Source organism: Balaenoptera ricei, chromosome 7, assembly GCF_028023285.1.
Source record: "Balaenoptera ricei isolate mBalRic1 chromosome 7, mBalRic1.hap2, whole genome shotgun sequence".
Classification (NCBI taxonomy): domain Eukaryota; kingdom Metazoa; phylum Chordata; class Mammalia; order Artiodactyla; family Balaenopteridae; genus Balaenoptera; species Balaenoptera ricei.
This window is the reverse complement of record NC_082645.1, coordinates 121,449,888-121,472,447: the sequence shown is the minus strand read 5'-3', so window position 1 is coordinate 121,472,447 and position 22,560 is coordinate 121,449,888. Positions and strand designations below refer to the sequence as shown.

The 22,560-nt window shown below is 49.8% G+C and overlaps 2 protein-coding genes across 18 annotated transcripts in view; one reads left to right on the top strand and one right to left on the bottom strand.

Annotated features, from left to right (window-relative positions):
- Window positions 1–2,807: 2,807 nt before the first annotated feature.
- MTERF4 (mitochondrial transcription termination factor 4) overlaps window positions 2,808–22,560 on the top strand; it is a 49,520-nt gene continuing 29,767 nt past the window's right edge. For 2 of the 6 annotated variants that reach the window (XM_059929139.1, XM_059929137.1), the window contains exons 1-4: window positions 2,808–2,888; window positions 4,059–4,542; window positions 6,233–6,417; window positions 6,937–7,483. In XM_059929139.1, coding sequence (XP_059785122.1) covers window positions 2,868–2,888; window positions 4,059–4,542; window positions 6,233–6,417; window positions 6,937–7,443 — 1,197 coding nt within the window. In that variant the 5' untranslated portion in view covers window positions 2,808–2,867 and the 3' untranslated portion in view covers window positions 7,444–7,483. Of the gene's footprint in view, window positions 2,889–4,058; window positions 4,543–6,232; window positions 6,418–6,936; window positions 11,346–14,711; window positions 14,995–22,560 lie in introns of those variants that run through there. The other 4 variants (XR_009504348.1, XM_059929141.1, XM_059929140.1 and 1 more) reach the window with 4 other exon arrangements.
- SNED1 (sushi, nidogen and EGF like domains 1) overlaps window positions 6,866–22,560 on the bottom strand; it is a 92,558-nt gene continuing 76,863 nt past the window's right edge. For 9 of the 12 annotated variants that reach the window (XM_059929127.1, XM_059929128.1, XM_059929133.1 and 6 more), the window contains 5 exons: window positions 22,442–22,558; window positions 21,672–21,762; window positions 14,289–14,369; window positions 13,354–13,391; window positions 6,866–11,572 (listed from right to left, as the gene is read on the bottom strand). In XM_059929127.1, the coding sequence (XP_059785110.1) occupies window positions 13,355–13,391; window positions 14,289–14,369; window positions 21,672–21,762; window positions 22,442–22,558 (326 nt within the window). In that variant the 3' untranslated portion in view covers window positions 6,866–11,572; window position 13,354. The remainder of the gene's footprint in view (window positions 11,573–13,353; window positions 13,392–14,288; window positions 14,370–21,671; window positions 21,763–22,441; window positions 22,559–22,560) is intronic. The other 3 variants (XM_059929125.1, XM_059929132.1, XM_059929124.1) reach the window with 2 other exon arrangements.

The window sequence follows — 22,560 nt, the reverse complement described above, 5'->3', positions numbered from 1 at the left end:
AGCAACTTTGTTAGTAAACAATTACCCTGACTTGGACCATGTGAATTCTTCTACAGTGCTGGTATGGGAAGTACTTCATTTCTTTATTTTTCCGTTTGTGCATCTCCACTTGCCACAGCTGGAGAGAGGTTCAGCCTTGGTCAGTTTGGGGGTCCCTCCTATGGGTGAGCCCAGGGCTCTGCAGCTTGCTGGCTCTAAGGAGACCAGAGGGTGTGGTGTTTCAGGCGTTGCCCTTCTCCTTGTGCACAAGCTCACCAGGGCCGGCCCACCACCTGTCTGTGCTCCGCTGTGCACCCACGACACCCTCCCCGCACTCCACAAGCCAGTCCAGGCTCCCTCCGTGACTGTGTGGGGGGCGTCCAGCCCCGACTGTCCCTCTCCCTCCCCCGTTCAGGCCCCAGGGCAGCTCTCACACACTCAGAGGGCCCTTCCCCTCTAGGCTCCAGTCCATCCCCCTCTGAAACAGAGTCAGCTAGCTCAGGCACAGGAAATCCAGCCTCTATTTTGTATCTGTGTTGGAGGGGAGGGAGTGGTTGGTGTCAGAGAGAAACCTTTCATTTTTCCCCTGCTCAAATAGCAGGAAGAAAACAAAACCAAAACCAAGACCACCACCCCCCTGCCGCCCCAACCCATGCCTTTTTCCCACGTTATCACTTTCCGCAGGTGCCAAGGCTCCTGCCCGGAGCTCTCGGGAAGATGCTCAGGGGCCAGCCTGCCTCTAGTGTGATCCTGTGTTCGGTTTCTAGTGTTCATTTAGGAAGCATGCAACTGTCCTGATATTTTCGGATGCTCCGATGACAGTTAATTTGATTCTCAACTACTGGGATGCAGGATATTGCCTTCCCCTTCCTTTAGGAAGTGCTGCCCGAGTCTCCCTGACGTCTCAAGAGACTGACGAGGGACCTTCCTCCATCCGTCAGGGACAGTAAAGGCAGGGCTTTTAGAAGTGAATTTGTAAAGTGTGTAGTACGTTAGTGACATTTACTCTTCAGAATCAAATGAGTCTCGTGATGTTCAAAGAACTCTTGAAGAGTGGGCAAAAATACACAAATGTTTTCCTATCTAGTTTTTATGATGCTTATAACACAAAAGAAGTTACAGAATGTTTTTTCAGACAGGTGTGCAATGGGCCGAGAATGCAAAGTTCTAGGTCTCCAAGAACTGTTACTTCTCTATAAGAAAAAATAATTAAAACTCATCTGATTTGATGGCAGCAGAAAGTCTGAACACTCGGAGAGTGCTCTCTGCAGAAGGAGTCCAGATAGAAAAGTTTACAGCCTCCTTCTTCTTTGGCATAATCCTTCTGTAAAAAGGTTTTTAGCATCCAGTCTGGTGCCTGGCCCAGAGCTCTATAAATTGTATCCATGCAAGAATCAAGTCCCTTTTCTCAGTTCGGAAACAAGTAGATAAAACAAGAAGAAATGCTTATACACTAAGGCTTGGACTTACAATTGGTGGAATTTAGGCAGCTGAGAAAGCACACCTTTTTATTCTTTTTCACCACTATCCCCTTTGGAAAGATGCTTAGTCTCTATACCTGAACTGTTACAGGCCTATGTCCGAAATTTAAGAATGAATGCAAATTAGGCTGAAACATCACTGGATTTCATCCCAAGAGGAAACCAGACCTCTAAGCTGGGAGGACCCCCGCACCCCCCTTTTTTTAAACTGTAAAGACTTCTGGAGTTCCATTGGATAGTTTACACCTCTAGAATATGTGTGTGTGTGTGTATGTGTGTGTGTGGGGGTGTTTATCAATTATAATTGGAGCTCAAAAGAAGTAAGGGGGGCTTCCCTGGTGGCGCAGTGGTTGGGAGTCTGCCTGCCAGTGCAGGGGACACGGGTTCGAGCCCTGGTCTGGGAAGATCCCGCGTGCCGTGGAGAGACTGGGCCCGTGAGCCACAACTGCTGGGCCTGTGCGTCTGGAGCCTGTGCCCCGCAACGGGAGGGGCCGCGACAGTGAGGGGCCCCCGCTTGCCACAACTAGAGAAAGCCCTCGCACAGAAACGAAGACCCAACACAGCCAAAAATAAATAAATAAATAAAAATAAATAAATAAAATGAAAAGAAGTAAGGGTGTTTGCCAAATAAGGATTGGTTGGGGTCTGAAATGGTTGCATGGTTATAAGGGGAGACCTTGAGACCAGAAGGTTGCAGCTGGCAGGTGCTGTTCTGAATAGGCTGGGGGTGTCCCTGGGTCTGGAACAGTTCAAAGCTCACGTTCTCAGCGGTGCAGAGTGGCTGAGACCAGGTCCTCCATGGCCGCCAGACTCCATTTTGCATGCCTGAACCGATCACTCCACTACCATTTCAACTTGTCACTAATATTCATATTGAATGCAGATTCCACACCAAATAACTTTATCTGGGACCGGCTCCCTTTGACTCAGACCGCCCGGTCTCTACCCCAACGTGAACCTGCTTTGGGAAGGACCCTGCTTTCTCCGGGGAGGTTACTAATGGACCGCGGGGCGGTGGCCGGTTTGAGCGAGGTTATAGTTTCCTCTCACCTCCACTCTTCAGAGGAATTTTAAGGTAATGAGAAGCGAACGCATGGGGAAGGAGCTGTTCATTTGTTGCGCTAGCCGAGAGCTCTAGAAAGCGGAAACCCGGGCAGCGTAGGCACCAAGCAGAGAAGCCGCGGTCTCCGCGCCCACGGTGCCGGTGGGCGGCAAGCGGCGGGCGGCGCCAGGCCCCAGAAACCGACCCAGCGCCGGACGCCTGCGGACAAGGGCTGGGCGGAACTGCTTCCCGCGCCTTCGCGCTGGCGAGGGGGAGAGCGGAAGCGACGGACCCGGAGGGCGGAAGCGGCGGACCGGGGAGACGGCTGCTTCCGGCGTCAGCGGCGCTGCCGCTGCCTCCGCGTTATGGCTGCGTTGGGTTGGCAGGTGAGGGGGAACCGCGAGCAGGGGCTCCTGGCGGGTCGTAGAGGTCGCCGCACGCCGACCTGGTGCCGCACCCTGATCTGCGGTGCTCTCCGCTCCGTCAGTGCGGCTTTATCCCACTTTCCCCCCGCCGGCGCTGGGCCGACCCCGCGAGTGGACCCCAGACAGGGCGAGAGCGGGAGGCGGGAGCAGCGAGCGGGTGGACTTGACCTGGCTGGCGGGGGCGCGGCGGCCGAGGGCGCGGGGGAGGCTTTGGGGCGGGCCGTGAAGGGCGGTTGAGTGCCTGGGGATGTGGGCCTCGTTCGTTACGCGCCAACCTGAACCCTGGAGAGTTCCGAAGTCAACGGGAATTCTGTGTAGTTTGCCTGCAGGCTACCAGGATTTCTTTTGTGGAATGAATATAAGTAGTGAATCTGGAGACTTGTGTGAGGTCCAGATTTTTCAGGTGTGGGTACCAACTTGGACCCCCAGAGTTGGCACGGAAATTACGTTAAGTTAAAGACATTTGAGATTCAGCAGCTACAGAAAGAAGCCTTCTTGGAGCGGCCCTTATCGCGCTAAAAGCAGAACCTTCTGGGAGCGAGGGCGCCGCAGATCCTTTCTCCTCGGGAGCTTTACGGCCATGAAGGAAAAAAGAGAGGGAAGACCACGTGTATCTACATAAACAAACACTGTCACAGACTTTCTGGGCTCCCATTTGTTCGCCTAGGAGCCCACCACCCCTTTGCTCAAGTTAGCCCCTAACTCTAGCCATTTAGGGAGCCAGCGCTTGTAGCCACCATATGCATCTAAGTAAACTTTTTTTTTTCTGCCTGTTAATCTTTCAGTTAAATTTGCAGGCCCCCCCCCCGGCACTGAAAAGGTGGAGGAAACCCGCCCCCCCATACTTCACCTGGTGGCCTGGAAACAGTTCTCCCCTGTCCCTCCTTGTCCCTGGCTCCTCAGTTACAGCAGCAGTAGCTCATCTCTGTGCTCCTGCAGTTCTCTGTTCTCTGTACGCGAACGTCCTTCTCGGTAGGCTTTTTAAGTTCAGGTATGACTTTGCGGGTTGCTTACAAAAACTTTATGTTTGTGTAGGACCAAGGCACTGAATACCCTGGCTCAGAAATCCCGAGGTGTCCATGACGTGGGAGTGGTGAGGAATTAATTCCCTTTGGGGGCTGTGTCTTGCAGGTCTCGGCTTGGCACCGCCTGATGCCCCTCACCTGGTCCCTTACTGCTGGGCGGAGCGCTCAGCTCGGAGAGCAGAGGAGGACGACTGCTCTTCTGCTGCGTAAACTGACAACGGTCTCCAGCGGGGGCGGCCTCGGGGAGCCACCCTTTGTTGAACCCCAGAAGTGCGCGCAAGAACCAGAGCACAGGACGGGGCTGACTCAGTGCCTCCTTGAGAAGCAGAGGACGGCTGTGGAGCGAGGGAAGATCGTCAGTTCCCTCCTGGACATGGGTTTCAGTGACGTCCATGTTAACGAACTGCTCAGTATACAGCCAGGTACCCACCCCCAGCAGTTGCTGGACATCATTTCAGAATTAATACTCCTGGGTCTGAATCCAGAGCCTGTGTGTGTGGCCTTCAAGAGAAGTCCTCAGTTACTGAAACTGCCTATCATGCAAATGAAGAAGCGCTCCAGTTACCTGCGAAAGCTGGGGCTTGGAGAAGGTATGAGAAGGTGTAGCTTTTATATATAGTGCTGAGGAGTCAGAGATGGGGAACGAATAGCCTGGTGAGGTGGATTCAGGGAGGTTTCTGGGGGAAAGGCCCTTGAGAGGAGTGTGTGATTTGGCTTGGGGGTGAGGAAGCAGAATGAGCTCTGCAGAGGGCATCGCAGGAGGGAGGGGGACTGAGTGACCGACCCAGGCGCGTGTCTGGCGTGTTCACTGTAGGGGCTGTGGCATCTAGAACGGCGCTGGGCATGTGGTGTTGGTTTATGTGTATGTATGTGCCCTTTGATGCTCAAGCTGCCTTGGGGTGGGCTTAGTGCTTTGTGTCTGTGTGATGGGAAGCCAGAGAGACTTACAGAGTTCCCTGTAGAGGCTTGGATTCCAGTCAGGTGTCTCGATTTACTGTGGAATGTGAGATCTGCCCAGATCCCTGGGACACTGGTGGAGTGAAGGCAAAAGGAGCCATCATCCCCACCCCCACAGGATTCGCGCCCCGGGAGCCCTAGAAGTTCACTGGATCTCTTTACGGGCCTTCTGTGGGGTGGGGTGGGGGGGCTGTGAGTGTCTCCTAGGATCCCTGCCCGCTTTGACCAGAGGAATGCCACTCTTGTGTATTCTTGACTCTTGCTGGTAAAATATTGTCGGGGGTAGGGGAGGGGGAGAAAAGGTTTGGGAATTCAGATTTCAGAGGATCTTTACGGCCTCCTTTTCTAGAAGATGAGCAAAAGATAGTGGTGTGTGTTTCTCTTAACAGATTACCTATCGCAGTATAATCTAAAAAGCTAAACTTAGCACCTTACATGCAGTGGTTATATCAATAAATTAACAAGCTCAGCGTGGCCTTAAGCTGCAAAGATGAAGACTAAATTCCTGAAATTCATTCCTGACACGTTTTATCAAGACACTGACTGACTCTCCTGTTAGGAAGATTTTAATTAACAGTTTAAATAAGTGGTTCTAAGTTTCTAGGTACTAAACTTTACTCAGTTACCTGTAGGAAGACCATATGCCCTGATTTGCCTGGGAGAGTCTCAGTTTATACCAGTTATCCTAATGCAGTTACTAATAGGGACTCTGTCACTCAGAAGCGCCTTCGTGTGGATAAAATATATGGTCACCCACTAACCAGGAGATCATCAGTCTCTGTGGTTGTGCATCATGATTCTTGTTGTTATTATTACATTAATTATTATTGTGGAACGCCTTTTCATTGAGTTCAGGCTCCTAGGTCTTAAGAATGTTGGTTGTGAATATTTCAAGGACTATTTTATTATAGAAGGAAACATGAACCCAAAGCCCCGACATGGGGGAAGCTACTATCCCATCTTACTGTCTGAGCTTTCCCGTAAATCCCTGTGAAAGTCTTTTCTAGGTGAGAAGGGCAAGAGGAGACCTAGAATATGAAGTAGGTGTCTTTCAGCTGTGAGGCCAGAAATAGGCCTCTTGATACCAGGAGGGAGGGTTGGGGAGTCTGAGAAGTGAGAGGGAGTCAGTGGGGAGATGCGTCATTCTGGCCCATCCCATTTCCACGACGCGTCTGGGAAGACATATCTGAAGCTGGCACTCCTTCTGTGGAGGAGAGGATCCTTGTTTGTTTTTTAAATTCTGGCTTGAATTGGGTGTGGTTGGCCACTTGGGCTTCTGGAATATTCTAAAATTATGTACTTGCCCTTTTTTACATTCTTCAGGGAAATTAAAGAGGGTGCTTTACTGTTGCCCTGAAATTTTCACCATGCGTCAGCGGGACATTGAGATCATCGTCGGGGTTCTCAAGGAGAAGTGCCTTTTCACGGTAAAGCAAGTCACCGAGATTTTGCACAGATGCCCCTGTGTTCTTCGGGAGGACCCTGGTGAACTGGAATACAAATTCCAGGTGAGAATGACTGATGGCGTGATTAGTAACAGCAAGTTTTCGAGTGTAGTCAGGGTTAGCTGACTTGCCGGGGCGAGTGGATGAGGTGAAAGGCTTAGACCCTCTTTGCTTGCACCAGCCAAAGAGAGTTCGGTTTTGGTTCTTTCACTTCTTTACTACAGGTAAAACCTCTTTTGCAACTTTTCTGCCATTAATAACGGATGACCCAGGCCTATTCTTAGAATCCTAATGAGGCCTCTGCTTAGAATACTTAATTTAAAAATAGCTAGAACCTTCCTATCTTTAGAATCTATTTTGCATGTTGATCTTAGAAACGTAATTGTGAAGGGTGTCCTAATTTTTTGGTAACAATTATGATGGCTTAGGTCAAATCCTAGATGTTTTCTGAATTTTTTGCCTATTTTTTCCATACTCATAGTTTTCCTTACCCCATGAAGAAAAATAGAACTTAATTTCTCCCTCCTGCCCTTTATTTTCTGCTGCATTTTTCTCGACATGAATTTGAAAATGCTTTGAAAGCCATCATGCAGGTGTCGGGATCATAGTGTTCTGCCGTCGCTAGTGAGGCAGGTCTCTCCGAGTGCTTTTGGACAGTTCAGTTCACTGTGCCTTAGGAGCCTACAAAGCTTTCTGCAGCTGCGCTTCCTAACCACGCTCTGTCTCCAGTATGCCTACTTCAGGATGGGGATTAACCATGTGGACGTGGTGAAGACCGACTTCCTGCAGTACTCCATGACCAAGACCAAGGAGAGGCACATGTTCCTGGAGCGCCTGGGCCGGTACCAGACCCCTGACAAGAAGGGGCAGACGCTGGTCCCCAACCCTTTACTCAAGGACATCCTCAGGGTGTCAGAAGCTGAGTTTCTGGCCAAGACAGCCTGTTCTTCAGCTGAGGAGTTTGAGGTTTTTAAGAAACTCTTGGCCCGGGAGGAGGAGGAGTCTGAGGGCCGTATGGCTGACGTCGAAAGTCTGGAGGAGGAGGAGGAGGAGGAGGAGCCGGAGGAAGGGGAGGAGCGGGAGCCGTGATGGACGGACTGGAGTGAAAAGAGCCCAGCGAGATCAAAGGGTATTTTAATTTTCTCAGAGCTTTTGGGAACTTCACTTGGATCTTCTCAGGTTATTTTTCATTCTCAAACTGGTCGTTTGATGAAAAATTAATTGGAAATCACCTGAGAAGTAGACTAAGAAGCAGATGCATTGGTTTGATCTGCTGTCAGGTCCTGGGGGGAGGGCCCTGCTCCGTCCTGAATAAAAGGCCGACTTTGCGCCTCTAAGGTCGGGGGGCTCAACCCCGCGACATTTGGTCTTACTTTTTCGCTCCCATCTGTGTTGGTGACAGTCCCGTGACAGTGGGGGATGTTTCTTCTGGTTCAGGAGTCATTTTACATCCTTCTCGTGACAAAGACAGAGTTCCGAGAAGACAGTGAGCTTTTACTATATCACAGCACTTTATTTTATGAAAACAAGGAGCAGGTTTTCCACAAAAATACTCAGGTTTTTAGTTCAAAAATATCTTATTGTTTCGTAATTGCAGTCATTGTACAGCAGAGTAAAAGGAGGTTGATTAGTGATGTATGGTTTTGCTCTGCACAGCTTCTTACCGCCAGCCCCGCGTGGGGGCACTTTTTGCCTCTTTGAGAAGAGCGGGCCCTGACCCTGACCGCTGGCCCTGACCCTGACCGCTGGCGGAGTTTGCCTTCACACCAGCTCAGGCCCAGGGGCTTGCGTCCAGGCCTGACGTCTTTGGCGTCCGTGGAGTTCTGACCTGGAGCCAGGGCCGCAGGTCTGGGCTTGGTTTCATTTCAGGGAGCTCTCCGTGACACCAGAGGTGGTGGAAGGCCCCTTGGGGAGGCCAGTGGGTCTGAGGAGCGACCTGAAGAGTTGGGGTTGGGGAGTGGACTTGGATGTAAGCCAGGGGTCATCTCTGAGGTAGAGGTACAGCCCTGATGGCGTGAGCTCTGTGAGGGGTGGGGAGATGGGTGATTCCTGGAAGGTCCTGGAGATTCCTTTCTTGGGGGGAGCTGGCACAGGATTGATGCTGCAGAAGACATTTTTGGTGATGTGCCCAAAACTCAGGTCTTCACAGCATTTTAACAGCTGCACGTGAGACTCCCGGTGCTTGGCCTCGTTTTTCTCGCAGAGACCACGTAAGTCCTGTCAGCGGTTCTCACCTGGGGGTGATCTTGACACCAGGGAACACCTAGCAACATCTGGGGACATTTCCCATCGGGTTGTTAGGACCAGGAGGGTGTGCAGTTGGGGTCTAGTGGGGTCTAGTGGGTCGAGGCCCGGGCAGCTGCTAAACATCCTGCAGTCACAGCACAGGCCCACGACAGGGTGAGCCAGCCCGAAGATCAGCAGTGCCAAGGCTCGGACGCGGCTCTAAGGCCTCATTTAGCGAAATGCGACTGTGCTGATTCGTGAGGACTTGAGATTTTAAATGGGCTCACATTTGTTTCTCTTTTATTTAGAAGTAAAGTACATAGCTGATTTTTTAAGAGAGTTCCTTTCTCCTCTGTACTGGGATGCTGTTGGTAGATTTGAGCTGTGTTTTACTGTGGGTAGATTGGAGCTGCATTTACTGAGGTGTAGATGCTTTTGCTTTCTCCAGGCTCATATTCGAGCATGACTGCAAAGAGAAAGACATTTTTTTGCAGAAGAACAGTAGCTCATTGAGTCCCTCCACACGTGAGTCCGACATCGGTGGCAGTCGTTGGGCAGTGGCAGGAGTTCCAGCCCAGGGAAGGTGCTGGAGGTGGGCTGACACCGGGTGGAGCCCTTGCCTGTTGGGGTGGCTGGTGGGTGAGCCGCAGGGTGCCACGGAGCGTTCCTCATTTGCACCGTGTCGGTCCCCGTGCAGCGGAAGCGGGAGGTTTTGTCTTCACTGTCTTTCTTGGCCGTGGGCAGAGTTACTTGGAAGTACAGAGACTGCACTTCCCGTTTCCTCGTGTGTTCCGTGGTCTCCGGGTGGCGGCACCGTCCCGGGCACCTAGGCTGCTGCTCTTGTGCTCCCCAGGCGGGACTAACAGGATCTTAGATCTAAGCTCGGTGACGTGCTTAGTTGATCCAAGCTTTGATTAGCACAAGGCTGACTCGGCAACTCGGGATTGCTCCTTTCATTTCGACACAGAAATGTGTATGCCCCTGACAAGTTTTTGATTCCACTTCTGCTAATTTTTTGGGGTGGACCTTGAGTATCTCCAAGGAAGACGTTAGAGTTTTAAGAAGGAGCCGTGTGGAAAAAAGCAGTGGCTCATTTGTAATGTTTCAAGGATGAATTATAATTCCTTTAGCATCAGGAAGTCTTTTACTAGATGTTTAACTTATAAAACATCAAAATGGGTTAATCATAAGAAAACGCAGCACCAAGCTCAGGAGGCAGCAGACTGTTCCTTGTAGAAACAAGGGCTTCTAAGCTGAAGACTGGAACGCGTTACATTTGCCTCGTGGCTGAGGGGCTTGAGGTCATTGACGTGGCGGTAGAGGGGTTCGTCTTCTTTCCAGTGATATCACTTGATCTTGCTGTTTGCTCGTGACGCCGTAGCTTACACAGTTGCACAGTGACAGGTCCCAGTGCCACAGCAGAGTCAGCAGGACGTGTTTATGTATGTGGCTCTCTCGACTCTCCCAGTGTCAGAGCCCCTGCACTGCACTCAGCCGTCTTCTCCAGGTGGGCCTTGGAGACTGGGGACCTTCTGGAGCACCGTAGAGACTTCTCGAAATGACTCTTCCTCCTTGCTGAAAATGACAGAATGCATAATACACAGACATATGCACACAAAACTTTAATAAAAATAAAAAGCCTAAAATATAACTCTGTAAAAAAAATTTTTTTTATGGAAGACGAAAGGAAGAGCCCCTTTCTGTGGCTGTGATGCTGACTGGGGGCAGAGTCGGTGGGAGACGCACGGCGGCTTGAGTTCCGTCTGGCTCAGCTGCTCAGATGTTCAGCACACCGGACGTGGGGTTGGCTTGTCTGGTTTTCACCTCATTTGCAGGGAGAAGCGAGCACTGCTTAGAAGCGTGCTAGAGAGCAGGGGTGGCAGGATGACGCGGCGATCTGTGTGTGAAGGAGGAGCGTGTGGAACACGGTGCTTACTACCTGATAGCCCCACACGGCGTTACTTGAGTCCTGGACTAAGAGAAACCTTCACCAGCATCGCATTTAGGCTTGTGGGACGAGCCCTCGCTGTACTTGGTAGAGGTGCTGCCTTGGCTTTCCAAGTGGGGTTTGAAACCCTTGAGGTTTCCGTGAAACCCTTGAGGTCTTTGGTGCCTTGGTGGGACTTGTCATCCAGGGGATAGGCCAAAGCCTATGACCTCAAAGACCAGGGGTTAACCCAGCGTGGCGCATGGGCCAACTCGGCCCTGCCTGTTTTTGTAAATAAAGTTTTATTGGAACCCAGCCACGCCTGGTGAGTCACACGTCTGTTGGCTGCATTTGTGCTACAGCTGCAGAGCTGAGTCACTGCCACAGAGACCATAGGGTCCTCAAAGCCAGAAGTACTGTCTGACCTTTACAGAAAAGGTTGCAGGTAAAAAGTGTCTAAACTCCGTCTTAGTGTTACCGTTTTCTCCCTCAAAGTCAGCTGGTCCATATGATGGAGCACTAGCCTGCGAACGATCAGCATAAATAATCTGCTGGCGGAGGAGAGCCGGGCGAAGCGCTTCCAGCGTGGCCTCATCGCTGCCCCTTCCTCCCAGCCCCACCGTCTCTGCTTTGGAAGCTGTTGATAGCAGTTCCTCCTCAATTTTGTTGCTAGGTCTCAAAGGGAGAATTCTTTCTCTGACCTCGGAATCTGAGAACTGGTTTCTGAAGGTTGCAGAAGCATTCCTGGCGGACAGCCTTGCCATCCAGGGCTAACGTGTGCGCCGTGGGTGCGCATTCACCGTGGCGCAGACCGCCCCCTCGGAGACCGCAGCCTGGGGTATGTCAGATGTGGGTTCTGTCCCGGAGGTCTCCCTGGTTGTGGCTGGGCAAGGAGGTGGCTGGTGCTTGCCTGGCCTGGCCGTCTGTCTTCCAGAGGCCAGAGGAGAGAAGCCGCTCAGGGCACCGACTCCAGCCAGGACCTTGTTTCAATCCAATTTTAGACCTCGTCTTCCTGGGCTTTAGAAACTCGTGAGGTGGATGGAGCGTAACAAGAGCATCCTGATCCTTAGAAGAGAAAACAGACCGGGGCGTGAGGAGGAGGATAGTGGTACCCGTTCCTCTTTACGGTGGCGGCTCCCAGGTTGCTGCCCCGGAGGACCTGAAGAGCTTGCCACATCAGAACTGTCAAGTTTGTTCCCTGTGACATGGCAGTGGGTGCTGGGGGGCAGGCTCGTGGAGGACTGACTATACCCCCCAGTGTTGGGGACATGTGGGTAGCATTGCAGCTTAAATTTGAAATCTGCAGGCTGCAACCCCCTTCATTTGGTGACGCCTTGGATCTTTTCTCTGAAGGCATGGGCTGTCCCTGGTCTCTCTCGACTGAATGAATTCTTGCACTTTGTTCTTGGATGTGTGTGTTGTGTGAATGTTTCCTGCTTATTTGTGTTTTCTCCATTGTCTTAAGAATGGGTATTCTAAAAGCCAGTATTTGATAATTTAACAATTGAGGGTTTCTGATTTGTTTTTATAGAAATTGATTCATTGAATGAGGTTAAAAAAATATATATTATCTTTCAGATGACTTATTGCAATATAAATGTTTCACACCCCAGTTATATCTGTGGGTGGTGAATTGCTTGCAGGCCTTGGAGTGCATGTTTTGGGTACATGGGGGTTGGGGGGGAGTGATGCCTTTGAGCAGGTGGGACCTGAACGCAGAGACTTTTGATGGGAACTGAACGCCTGCCTGAGGTCACACGTTCTCGCTCACGTGCCGCTGCCCAACCTGTGGGTCCCAGCCTCTGCTTTCCCTGCTAGGTTGGTGAACATTCTGCTTTAGTGTCAGCCTATATCTGCAAAGCTCTTTTGCTTCTGGTTGTTTATAAAGGTCTCTGAGTAACATTTCTTCTTCATCTCCTCAGCCGTATAAAAAAATGTAGCCTGTTTGTGAAGCTGCTTGGTACCCAGGAGTCTCACTCCCCTCCTGCACCGCCAGGAAGATGGGCTTCTGGGCTCCTTTATGGAGCTCGAGTGGTGAGCTCTCCTGGGTCAGCCAGAATACCTCTTTCATTCCCAGTGCGTCACGTTGATAAGAAATTGTGTCAGGCTGTGGATGGGTCTCTGTGGCTTAGCCTAGGATCTTCCAAATTATCGTGAAGGTTTCCACAGAGTGTGCGTGTGAGGGGGTGGGAGTCACATGGGGCTCACTTGCCACAAGAGGTTGGGAAATGCTGGATTAAACAAGAATAGCGTTAGAAAGTTTTTCTCATGTCAGGGTTTCTGAATGCTTAGGATGCCTGTGTTCATTGGCACTCTCCCAGTGAGAGAGTCTCAGGACTTACCCAAAGTTATGTGATCAAGGCCGCACACCCTTTCTCAATGGACTTCCATTTACAGGGTCTGGAAAGCACTCCTAGAATTCCTCTGCCTTCTGGCATCCCAGGCCCCTCCCACTGTCCCCCCTCGCCTGCCCTCCCAGCAGCCCGTCAGTCCCACCTCCCTCTGGGTGCAGGTGGTCTTCGGCCTCTCTAAGAGCTCACCCGCCCCCTCCATTGCCATTGCTGATGACCGGGGAAGGGGTTTCTCTGCCCATTGAGATAGAGTGGGATTCGATGTATCAGACCAAGTTTATGTCTATTGGGAGGCCTTCCTTAAGTATTATTTTTCTCACCCATTTTAACCCCCTTAGGCAGTTCTGAAACCTTCTGGTCTGAGCTTATGACACAGAGCACACACTGAGCTTTCTTCTCAGAGCTCCACAAGGAGACAGCAGCCCTCCCGAGGGCCGAGTGCTGGGGGGATGTCCCTCAGACTTCCCAGCAGCTCTGCTGGCTGTGGGAACGTACCTTAAGATTTCTTCAGTGTAGGACTGTTACTTTGTTTCCTGAAATAATTAGAGAAATGTGGTTTATTAAAAAGAAACTGTGTCCCTGTAACTCTGCAGCTTCCTCGGCCCAGGCTGCCTGCTGTGGTCCTGTCTTGTCTGTAGGTCACATGTGTTCCAGTTTGGGGAGCGTGGTAGTGAGACGCTGACACAGAGATGAGCGTCTGAGTCTGTGTGTGCCCACCTGGCTTGGGGTGGGAGTTGTGGAGTGATGAGGAAGGCTGCCTGGCTGGGTGTGAGTCATGGAGAGTGAAAGGGGGTGTGGAGGATGGGCGATGGGAGACAGGTGATGCGCTCGGGTAAGGCAGCAGCGTGGGTTTTTCCTGGACTCAGAAACGCAAGACCCAGTGCGTGTGGTGACTGGTCTATGGAGAATGTGACTGAGGTTTGGACTCTGTTGTCTGTACTCAGGCAGTGCATTATATAATAATTCTGTGACTACCTTGAACCCTTTGGGGAAAGAACCTGGGGGAGAGTGAATAAAAAGTAAATAGAGATTTACTGTATTTATATAATTGGACCCGTCAGTAACACTTCCCAATACTAGTGCCAGATGCTGTGTGAACGTGCATAACCGGAGTGACCCCCCAGCACCACCACTCAACCTCCCTCCAGCACCTGCCCTGTGACCTTCCCAGCACCCACCATGTAACCTCCCCAGCACCCACTCTGTGACCCCTACCAGCACCCACCAGGCCCAGCTATACCCATCTGTGTGTGCTCACACGTGCACATATGGGCACACAGTTCCTTAAAATAGCTGGGCTGCACATCTTGGCAACCTGGCTCAGCCATGGGCCTGTGGCATCCCACAGCCCCAGTCACCAGGGCCACCCTGGCCCTGTGACCCTGTGGCCACCTGCAGGGCACAGCACGGGACTCCTCCCTGGGACGCACCTGTCTGGGGTCCTGGCGCGCGTGCTCTCGCAGCTCTCTTTGAAACAGGTGTCTGGATGCACTTTGTAGACTCTTTTATACCTGCATCACAAGAAGGCTCTGTGAAGGCAGAAACTGAGCAGAATGTTGCCCAGCCCCTTCACCTAGGCTACACGAACCTCCAGGTGACTGTACAGGTGTCTGAGGAAGGGCTGTTATTTTCCTAATAAAACTTTACCTCCTGTGGATGTATTAAAATGTCCAACATAAAAATCATGTAATTAAAAAAAATGACTTTATCAAGGTATAATTTACATAAAATAAGATACACTCATTTTAAGTGTACATTATGATGAGTGTTGACAAAGTGATATATAGTAAGAGATAAAGTGTGCTGGGACTCCCCTGGTGGTTCAGTGGTTAAGAATCTGTCTTGCAACGCAGGGGACGCCGGTTTGATCCCTGGTCGGGGAACTAAGATCCCGCATGCCGCAGGGCGACTAAGCCGGCGCGCTGCAACTACTGAGCCCACGCGCTCTGGAGCCCGCGCGCCACGACTGGCGAGCCCACGTGCCGCCAGTAATGAATGAGCCCATGCACCACAACTAGAAGAAAGCCTATGCACTGCAGTGAAGAGCCTGCACGCCGCAACGAAAGACCCCGAGTGCCCCAACTAAGACCCAACGCAGCCAATAAATAAATAAATAAATAAATATTTTTTAAAAAATGTGCTATTTCAAAGACATGTCTTGCTTGAGGCAGGCTACTTGGCTCCAAAGCCTTGAGACAATGTGACTGCACTCTTACGGGCAGTTGATGGAGAAGTTCGAGAAGCCTTGGAGATGCAGGCATTAGATGCGGGCGGTGTGGAGCAGGAGACCTGCCGCCTAGCCCTGCCCCCCACTTATTAACTAGTGTTCTCTGAGCACGTCTCTGGGACTGAACCCTCCACTTCGTATGAAATGGGAATTGCTTATACTGCCTCTGTCACATGTTTGTAGAGAGTGATGAATGAGAAAGTGTGTGACTCTTGGTAAAGCTTTTTAAACGTCGGAGCTGTTTGAAAGAGATCCAGGGAGTTCAGTGGGTAAAACTCCAACTCATGAGCTCAGTCGAGGAGAGTCCTTAGGGTCTAAAGCCTTAGCTAAGACTTCCATTGCCAACCATCAGGCAGTAAGAGGATCTGGAATTAACTTCCACATGTGAACAACTGGAGAACTGGACAAGATCCAGGAAGTAAGTCTTTTCAGATGTTAGAAAAAAGACAGTGCAAGACGGTGACCCAGAGAGAAGGGGAACAAGATGAGCTCTGTGATGGTCCTGCAATTCAGCCTGGAGGCACTTTTTGGACTGTGTTGTGGGTTAGGGAGAATCCAAGCAGTGGTTACACTGAGTGGGCAAAACAGATTGGAGTTGGGGAGGCAGAGGAAGCTGAAATTTGTGGGTCAGTACGGAGAGGAGGGAGCTATGCAGAGGAAGAGCTCCAGAAATCTGGAGGGGGCGGTCCCCTTGAAAATTAAGCTATGTGTGCATAGGGTGAGTAAAGATGGGCAACGAGGAACTACTGAGGAGCTGCACAGTTCCCAGAGCCAGAGTGGAGAGATCTTGATTAATAGTAGGCTGTTCCAGAGAAATAGAAACCCCAGAAAGGAGAAAGGCCTTGCCTTAAAAGTGGGGCAGAATTAACCCCAGAATAGAGGCTATGCTAAAGCCACCCTAAAACAGGCCTCAAAAGGATCCATCTAAACTGCCTTGCAAAAAGCAAAAAACCAGCAGTAAAACAAAGGAACAGGACAAGGATGCCCACTCTCACCACTTCTATTCAACGTAGTACTGGAAATCCTAGGCACAGCAGTCAGATAAGAAAAAGAAGTAAAAGGTATTTAAATTGGAAGGGAGGAGGTAAAACTGTCACTATTTGCAGATGGCAGATACTCTATATAGAGAACACTGAGGTTGCCACACAAAAACTGTTAGAACTAGTAACTAAGTTCAGCAAGGTAGCAGGATGCAAGATTAATATACAGAAATCTGTTGCACTTCTTTACACTAATAATGAAATATCAGAAAGAGAAAGTAAAAAAAAAAAAAATCCTGCTTAAAATTACATTTTAAAAAAGCCCTAGGAATAAAGTTAACCAAGGAGGTGAAATACCTATATGCTGAAAACTAAAACATTGATTAAGGGAACCGAAGATGATTCAAAGACATGGAAAGATATCCCGTGCTCTTGGATTGGAAGAATTAATATTATTAAAATGGCTGTACTATCCAAAGCAATCTACAGATTTAATGCAATCCTTATCAACACAGCTATGACATTTGTCACAGACCTAGAACAAATAGTCCTGAAGTTTATATGGAACCACAAAAGACCACAAATTGCCAAGCAATCCTGAGAAAAATGAACAAAGCTGGAGGTATAACCCTTCCAGACTTCAGACTGTACTACCAAACTACGGTAATCGAAACAGTGTAGTATTGGCACAAAAACAGACATACAGATCAACGGAACAGAATAGAGAGCCCAGGAATAAACCCATACACCTATGGTCAATTAGTCTTTGAAAAGGAGGCAAGAATATACAATGGCGAAAAGACAGTCTCTTTAACAAGTGGTGTTGGGAAAGCTGGACAGTTAAATGTAAATCAGTGAAATTAGAACATTCCCACACACCACATACAAAAATAAACTCAGAAAGGTCTAAAGACCTAAACGTAAGATGTGACACCATAAAACCCCTAGAAGAGGACATAGGCAAAACGATCTTTCACATAAATTGTAGCAGTATTTTCTTAAATCAGTCTCCCAAGGCAAAAGAAATAAAAGCAAAAATAAACAAATGGGACCTCGTCAAACTTAAAAGCTTTTGCACGGCAAAGGAAACTTATCAACAAAACAAAAAGACAACCTACGGAATGGGAGAAAATATTTGCAAACAATGTGACTAACAATGGCTTAATTTCCAAAACATACAAACAGCTCATACAACTCAACAACAAAAAGACAAACAACCCAATCTAAAACTGGGCAGAAGACATAAATAAACATTTTCCCAAAGAGGACATACGGATGGCTAACAGGCACATGAAAACATGCTCAACATCGCTAATTATTAGAGAAATGCAAATCAGAACCACAATGAGGTATCACCTCACACCAATCAGAATTGCTATCATCAAAAAGTCTACAAATAGTAAACGCTGGAGAGGGTTTGGAAAAAAGGGAACCTTCATACACTGTTGGTGGGAATGTAAATTGGTGCAGCCACTTTGGAGAACAGTATGGAGATTCCTTAAAATACTAAAAATAGAGTTACCATGTGATCTAGCAATCCCACTCCTGGGTATATATCCAGAAAAAAGGAAAACACTAATTCAAAAAGGTACATGAACCCCAATGTTCATAGCAGCACTATTTATAATAGCCAAGACTTGGAAACAACCCAAGTGCCCATCGACAGATGACTGGCTTAAGAGGTTGTGGTACATATATACAACAGAATATTACTCAGCCATAAAGAAGAATGAAATATTCCCATTTGCAGCAACATGGATGGACCTAGGGAATATTATGCTTAGTGAAGTGTGAAAGACAAATACTATACGATATCATTTATATGTGGAATCTAAAAAATAATACAAATGCATCTATATACCAAACAGAAACAGACTCACAGACATAGAAAACTTATGGTTACCAAAGGGGAGAGGTGGCAGGGGGAGGGATAAATTGGGAGTATGGGATTAACAGATACAAACTACTATACATAAAATAGATAAGCAACAGGGATTTACTGTATAGCACAGGAAATTATACCCAATATCTTGTAATAACCTGTAGTGGAATATAATCTGCAAAACAAACAAAAAACCAAACCAAAAAACCCAAAAAACTGAATCACTATGCTGTACACGTGAAACTAATGCAATATTGTAAAGCAACTTTACTTCAATAAAAAAATTAAAAACAAAAATAAAACAAAAACAAACATTCTTGAAAAGAATGCCAAAAAAAAAAAAATTCCAACAGTCTGTACCATAAAGTTTATAATGTCTAACATCCCAACAAAAAAATTACAAGAGTATCAGTCATACAAAGAGTCAAGAAAATGTGACCCATAAACAGGAAAAAAAATTGAATAGAAAAACACCCAGAAATGAGAGCAATAACTGAAATAGCAGACATCTGTTATAAATTTGCTGTACACGTTCAGTGATGTAAAGGAAAATATAAACATAATGAGAGAAGTGGAGGCTCAAAGAAAGAACTAAATGGAACTTCTGGAGATGATAGAACACAATATCTGGGACTTCCCTGGTGGCGCAGTGGTTAAGAATCCGCCTGCCAATGCAGGGGACACAGGTTCAATCCCTGGTCTGGGAAGATCCCACATGCTGTGGAGCAGCTAAGCCCATATGCCACAACTACTGAGCCTGCGCTCTAGAGCCCATGAGCCACAACTACTGAGCCCATGTGCCACAACTACTGAAGCCCGCACGCCTAGAGCCCATGCTCTGCGATGAGAAGCCACCGCAGTGAGAAGCCCATGCACCGCAACAAAGAGCAGCCCCGCTCGCCGCAACCAGAGAAAGCCTGTGCACAACAACGAAGACCCAACACAGCCAAAACAAAACAAAACAAAAAACCACAATATCTGGAATGAAAATTTTGCTGAGTGGGATTAATGGTAGGTTAGACACTGCAGAAGAAAAGATCAGTGAAATTGAAGGCATAGCAATACAATCTATCCAAAACAAAGTAAAGAAAAAAGAGTGAAAAAAAGGAAAAGAGCCTCAGTGACCTGTGGGACAATATCAGTCTAATACGTGCTTAATTGGAGTCCCAGAAGAAGGAGAGAAATGGATGCATAGAAAAAGTGTTTGAAGATGTAATGGCTAAAATTTTCCAAATTTGATGAAAGCTGAAACCACAGAGGTGAAGCTTAACAAACTCCAGAGAGTAAAAACACATGTACATAACCTACCAAAGCACATCATAATTAAATTTCCCAAAAAACAGTAATAAAGAGAAAACGTAAAAGCAAGCCACAGGTGATGGGGACCACGTTACATATAGGGGAACAAGAATAAGAGTGACTGAAGTTTTCCCATCTGAAACTGCAAGCCAGAAGACAAAGGAATGACCTCTTTGAAGTGCTGAAATTTGAAGAAACCACAATTATCAACCAAAACTTCTGTGTTCAGCAAATGTGTCTTTTGAAAATGAAGGTGAAATAAAAGCCTTTTCAGACAAACAGAAGCAAAGGGAATTCATCACCAGCAGACCTGCCCTATAAGAAATGTTACAGTGAGCTCTTTAGGCCAAGGTAAATGGTACCAGAGGGAATCTTAGATCTGCACGAAGGCATGAAGAGTGCTGGAAACGGTAGACGTGTAAGTCCCTACAAAAGACTTTATACTCTCAACATTTTTAAAAAAGATAATTGTCTGTTGAGAGCAAAAGTAACACACGGTGTCGTTCATAGCATATGTGGAAGTAAAACGTCTGGCAGTGATAGAAAGGGGAAGTAGAAGCTTGCTGTTGCATGTCTTCCATGATACTGAAGTTGTGTTGTAATTCAAGGTATATTGTGATCAGTTGAAGATGCATATTTTAAATCCCAGAGCAGCCACTAAAGAAAATAAACCAAAGAAGTATATCAGTGAGCCAACAGTACAGGTAAAACAGAATCCTAAAAAATAATCCAAAAGTAGGCAGGAAAAGAGAAAGTAACAAAGATAAGATGGGACAGATAGAAAACAATATGTTAGATTTAAACCCAATCACATCAGTCATTTTATTAACATGTAAAAGGTCTAAACACCCCAATAAAAACCAGAGATGTCAGACTGGATGTATGGCAAGACCCTCGCAAATGCTAAATACAAGGAAGTCCCTTTCAGATGCAACAGGTTGAAAGCACTGGGTGGAACCCTATGGGCACGTGCAGGGCTCTCCCAGTCAGGTACTTGGTGGTCGCCCCAGGCGCTGATGTAACTAACACAGTTGGAAGATGCAGGTGCAGGGGCTCTGGAGTGCCATTCCACAAAGTCCAAATTCAGGGGCCTGTAAACCTGGGTTCCCAAGTCCCAGTGCAGCTCAGTGCCTCTGGTGTGTCCCTGCTGCGTGTCACGCTGGCTTCATGTCCAGGCTCAAGTCAAGCCTTCTGTCTTGCCTTCCTACATCCCATCCCAGTGATCTTTAAACATGTCAGGTGTCACTTCAGCTCAGTGTCCTTCAGTAGCCCCCCACTTCCCAGAGGACACATGCAGGTCCTTCCATGGGTTTCCAAGGCCCACCCTCCACGCCCCCTCGCTCGCTCGGCTCCAGCCCTGCTGGCCTTCCTGCTCCTTAGACGGGCGGGCAGGCTCCTGATTTCAGGGCCTTGGCAACAGATACACTCTGACTGGGCCATTCTTCCCTCAGATATCTCCGCCCGCCCATGTCTGGTCATGTCATCCTCTCCATGAGGCTTCCCCTGACACCCTGCCGAATGCTGCTGCCACCCCCTCCTGCGCCCCGGCCCTGGCTCTCCTGGCCCTGCGTATTCCTTTCTTCCATCCTCCTTTAGCGCTTGCCACCATTTAAAACACTGCAGGACAAACTCGTGCTTCTTGTGTACTGTGACTCCCTCAGCTAGAACGTCAGGACTCCCAGGGCAAGACTTCGGCCCGTTCGGCTCGCTGATGTGTGCCGAGTGTTCCGAACCACGCCTGGCACACGGGAGGTGCTCGTCCGTATTTGTGGACGAAGTAGGTTGTAAGTATGACCCATGGAGTCAAGAGTGTTAGCAAGAAAGGTGCTAAGAGGTGGGCTCGGCAGACTCCCTCCTCAGCCCGTCTTACAGATGGGGAAACTGAGGCATGAGCGCCTTGCCCAGGGCTGTGTCGGGAACTCACGGCAGAACCAAGACTCCAGGTCTCCTGTGCTGAGAAGAGGAGGGGCACGTCCTCTCCTCGTGCCCTGCCATCCCGGGGAGGGAGGCTGATGCCGCTCCAGGGCGCGGGGAAGGAAGGCCCGAGGGCAGCAGCAGGGGATCCCGCTTCTAGGGGAAGGAAGGCCCGAGGGCAGGAGCAGGGGATCCCGCTTCTAGGGGAAGGAAGGCCCGAGGGCAGCAGCAGGGGATCCCGCTTCTAGGGGAAGGAAGGCCCGAGGGCAGGAGCAGGGGATCCCGCTTCTAGGCCTCATGTGGCTCTGCTCCCAGCTGCACAGCCTTAGGCAAGTTTTTCAGCCCTTTTGCCTCAGTTTCCTAACTTGTCGCATGGAGGGGGTGGGTGGTCAAAGCAAGCCCCTTCCGTGCTGTGACTACTAGACCTCAGGGGCCTGTGCGGACAGGGCGGAAGCATCTGAGGGTCAGGAACGCGCTACAGCCGTGGTGAAGGCGGAGGGGAGGGACTTACACGTGGTGACAGACGCCTCCTTCCCAGACCGGAAAGGACTTTGTCTCCGAGAACAGCCGTGTGCAGGGCTGGGGCACCTTTCTGCAGGCTGCTGGCACAGAGGAAAGGGCCGTCGCTTACAAGGAGCTCGAGGCCACGGTTGCCCTCTTCCTGCAGCCACTGTAGGTCCGGGGTTCTGCCCAGCCACTTCCCGGGCTGGCGGCCCTGTCCCCGGGGCTGCTGAGCGACTGCGGGTGCTGCTCTGGGTGGGGGTCCTGGGAGCCTGCAGGCTGGCTTCCCTCGGGGCTGGTCGGAGGCTCTGGGTCTGGCAGGCTCAGGGCTGTGTGGCTCGTGTGGGAACTTCTGTCCACGAGCCTCTCGTCCTCAGCCCAGAAGTCAGAGGCAGGCCCGTGGCCCTTTTCCCTCCCACCGCCTGGTTTGGTCCCCAGGCGAGAAGAGCCCCCTCCTCCCCCCCTCCCTGTGGAGCGGCTGTCGCTGGGTCCCTGTGACTGTCCCAGACCCCCCAGTTATTTGGGCAGCACCTTTCACCCTGGCGCTTCGGGGCAGTGGGAGGCCTGGCAGCTCACTGCCTGCCAGCCTCCCTCCCTGGACGCTTGGAGGTCTGGGGCACCGTGGCCAGGCCCCTGTCCCGGCACCTCATGGCTGGAGGTCCTTGCAGCAAACCCCCCCTGGGGCCAGTGGTCCCATCGGAGCCTGCCGTCACAAGCGTGTCGAGGCCAGGCCCCAGCCCCAGTGACCCCAGCAGGCGAGGGGAGCGGCCCCAAACTTACCAAGCTCACAGTGTCTGCCTTTGAACCCCGGGCTGCACTCACAGCTGCGGGCATCCTCACCAGGCACACAGGTGCCTCCGTTCTGACAGGGGTTTTCTGAACAGTTCCCAGGGGCACCT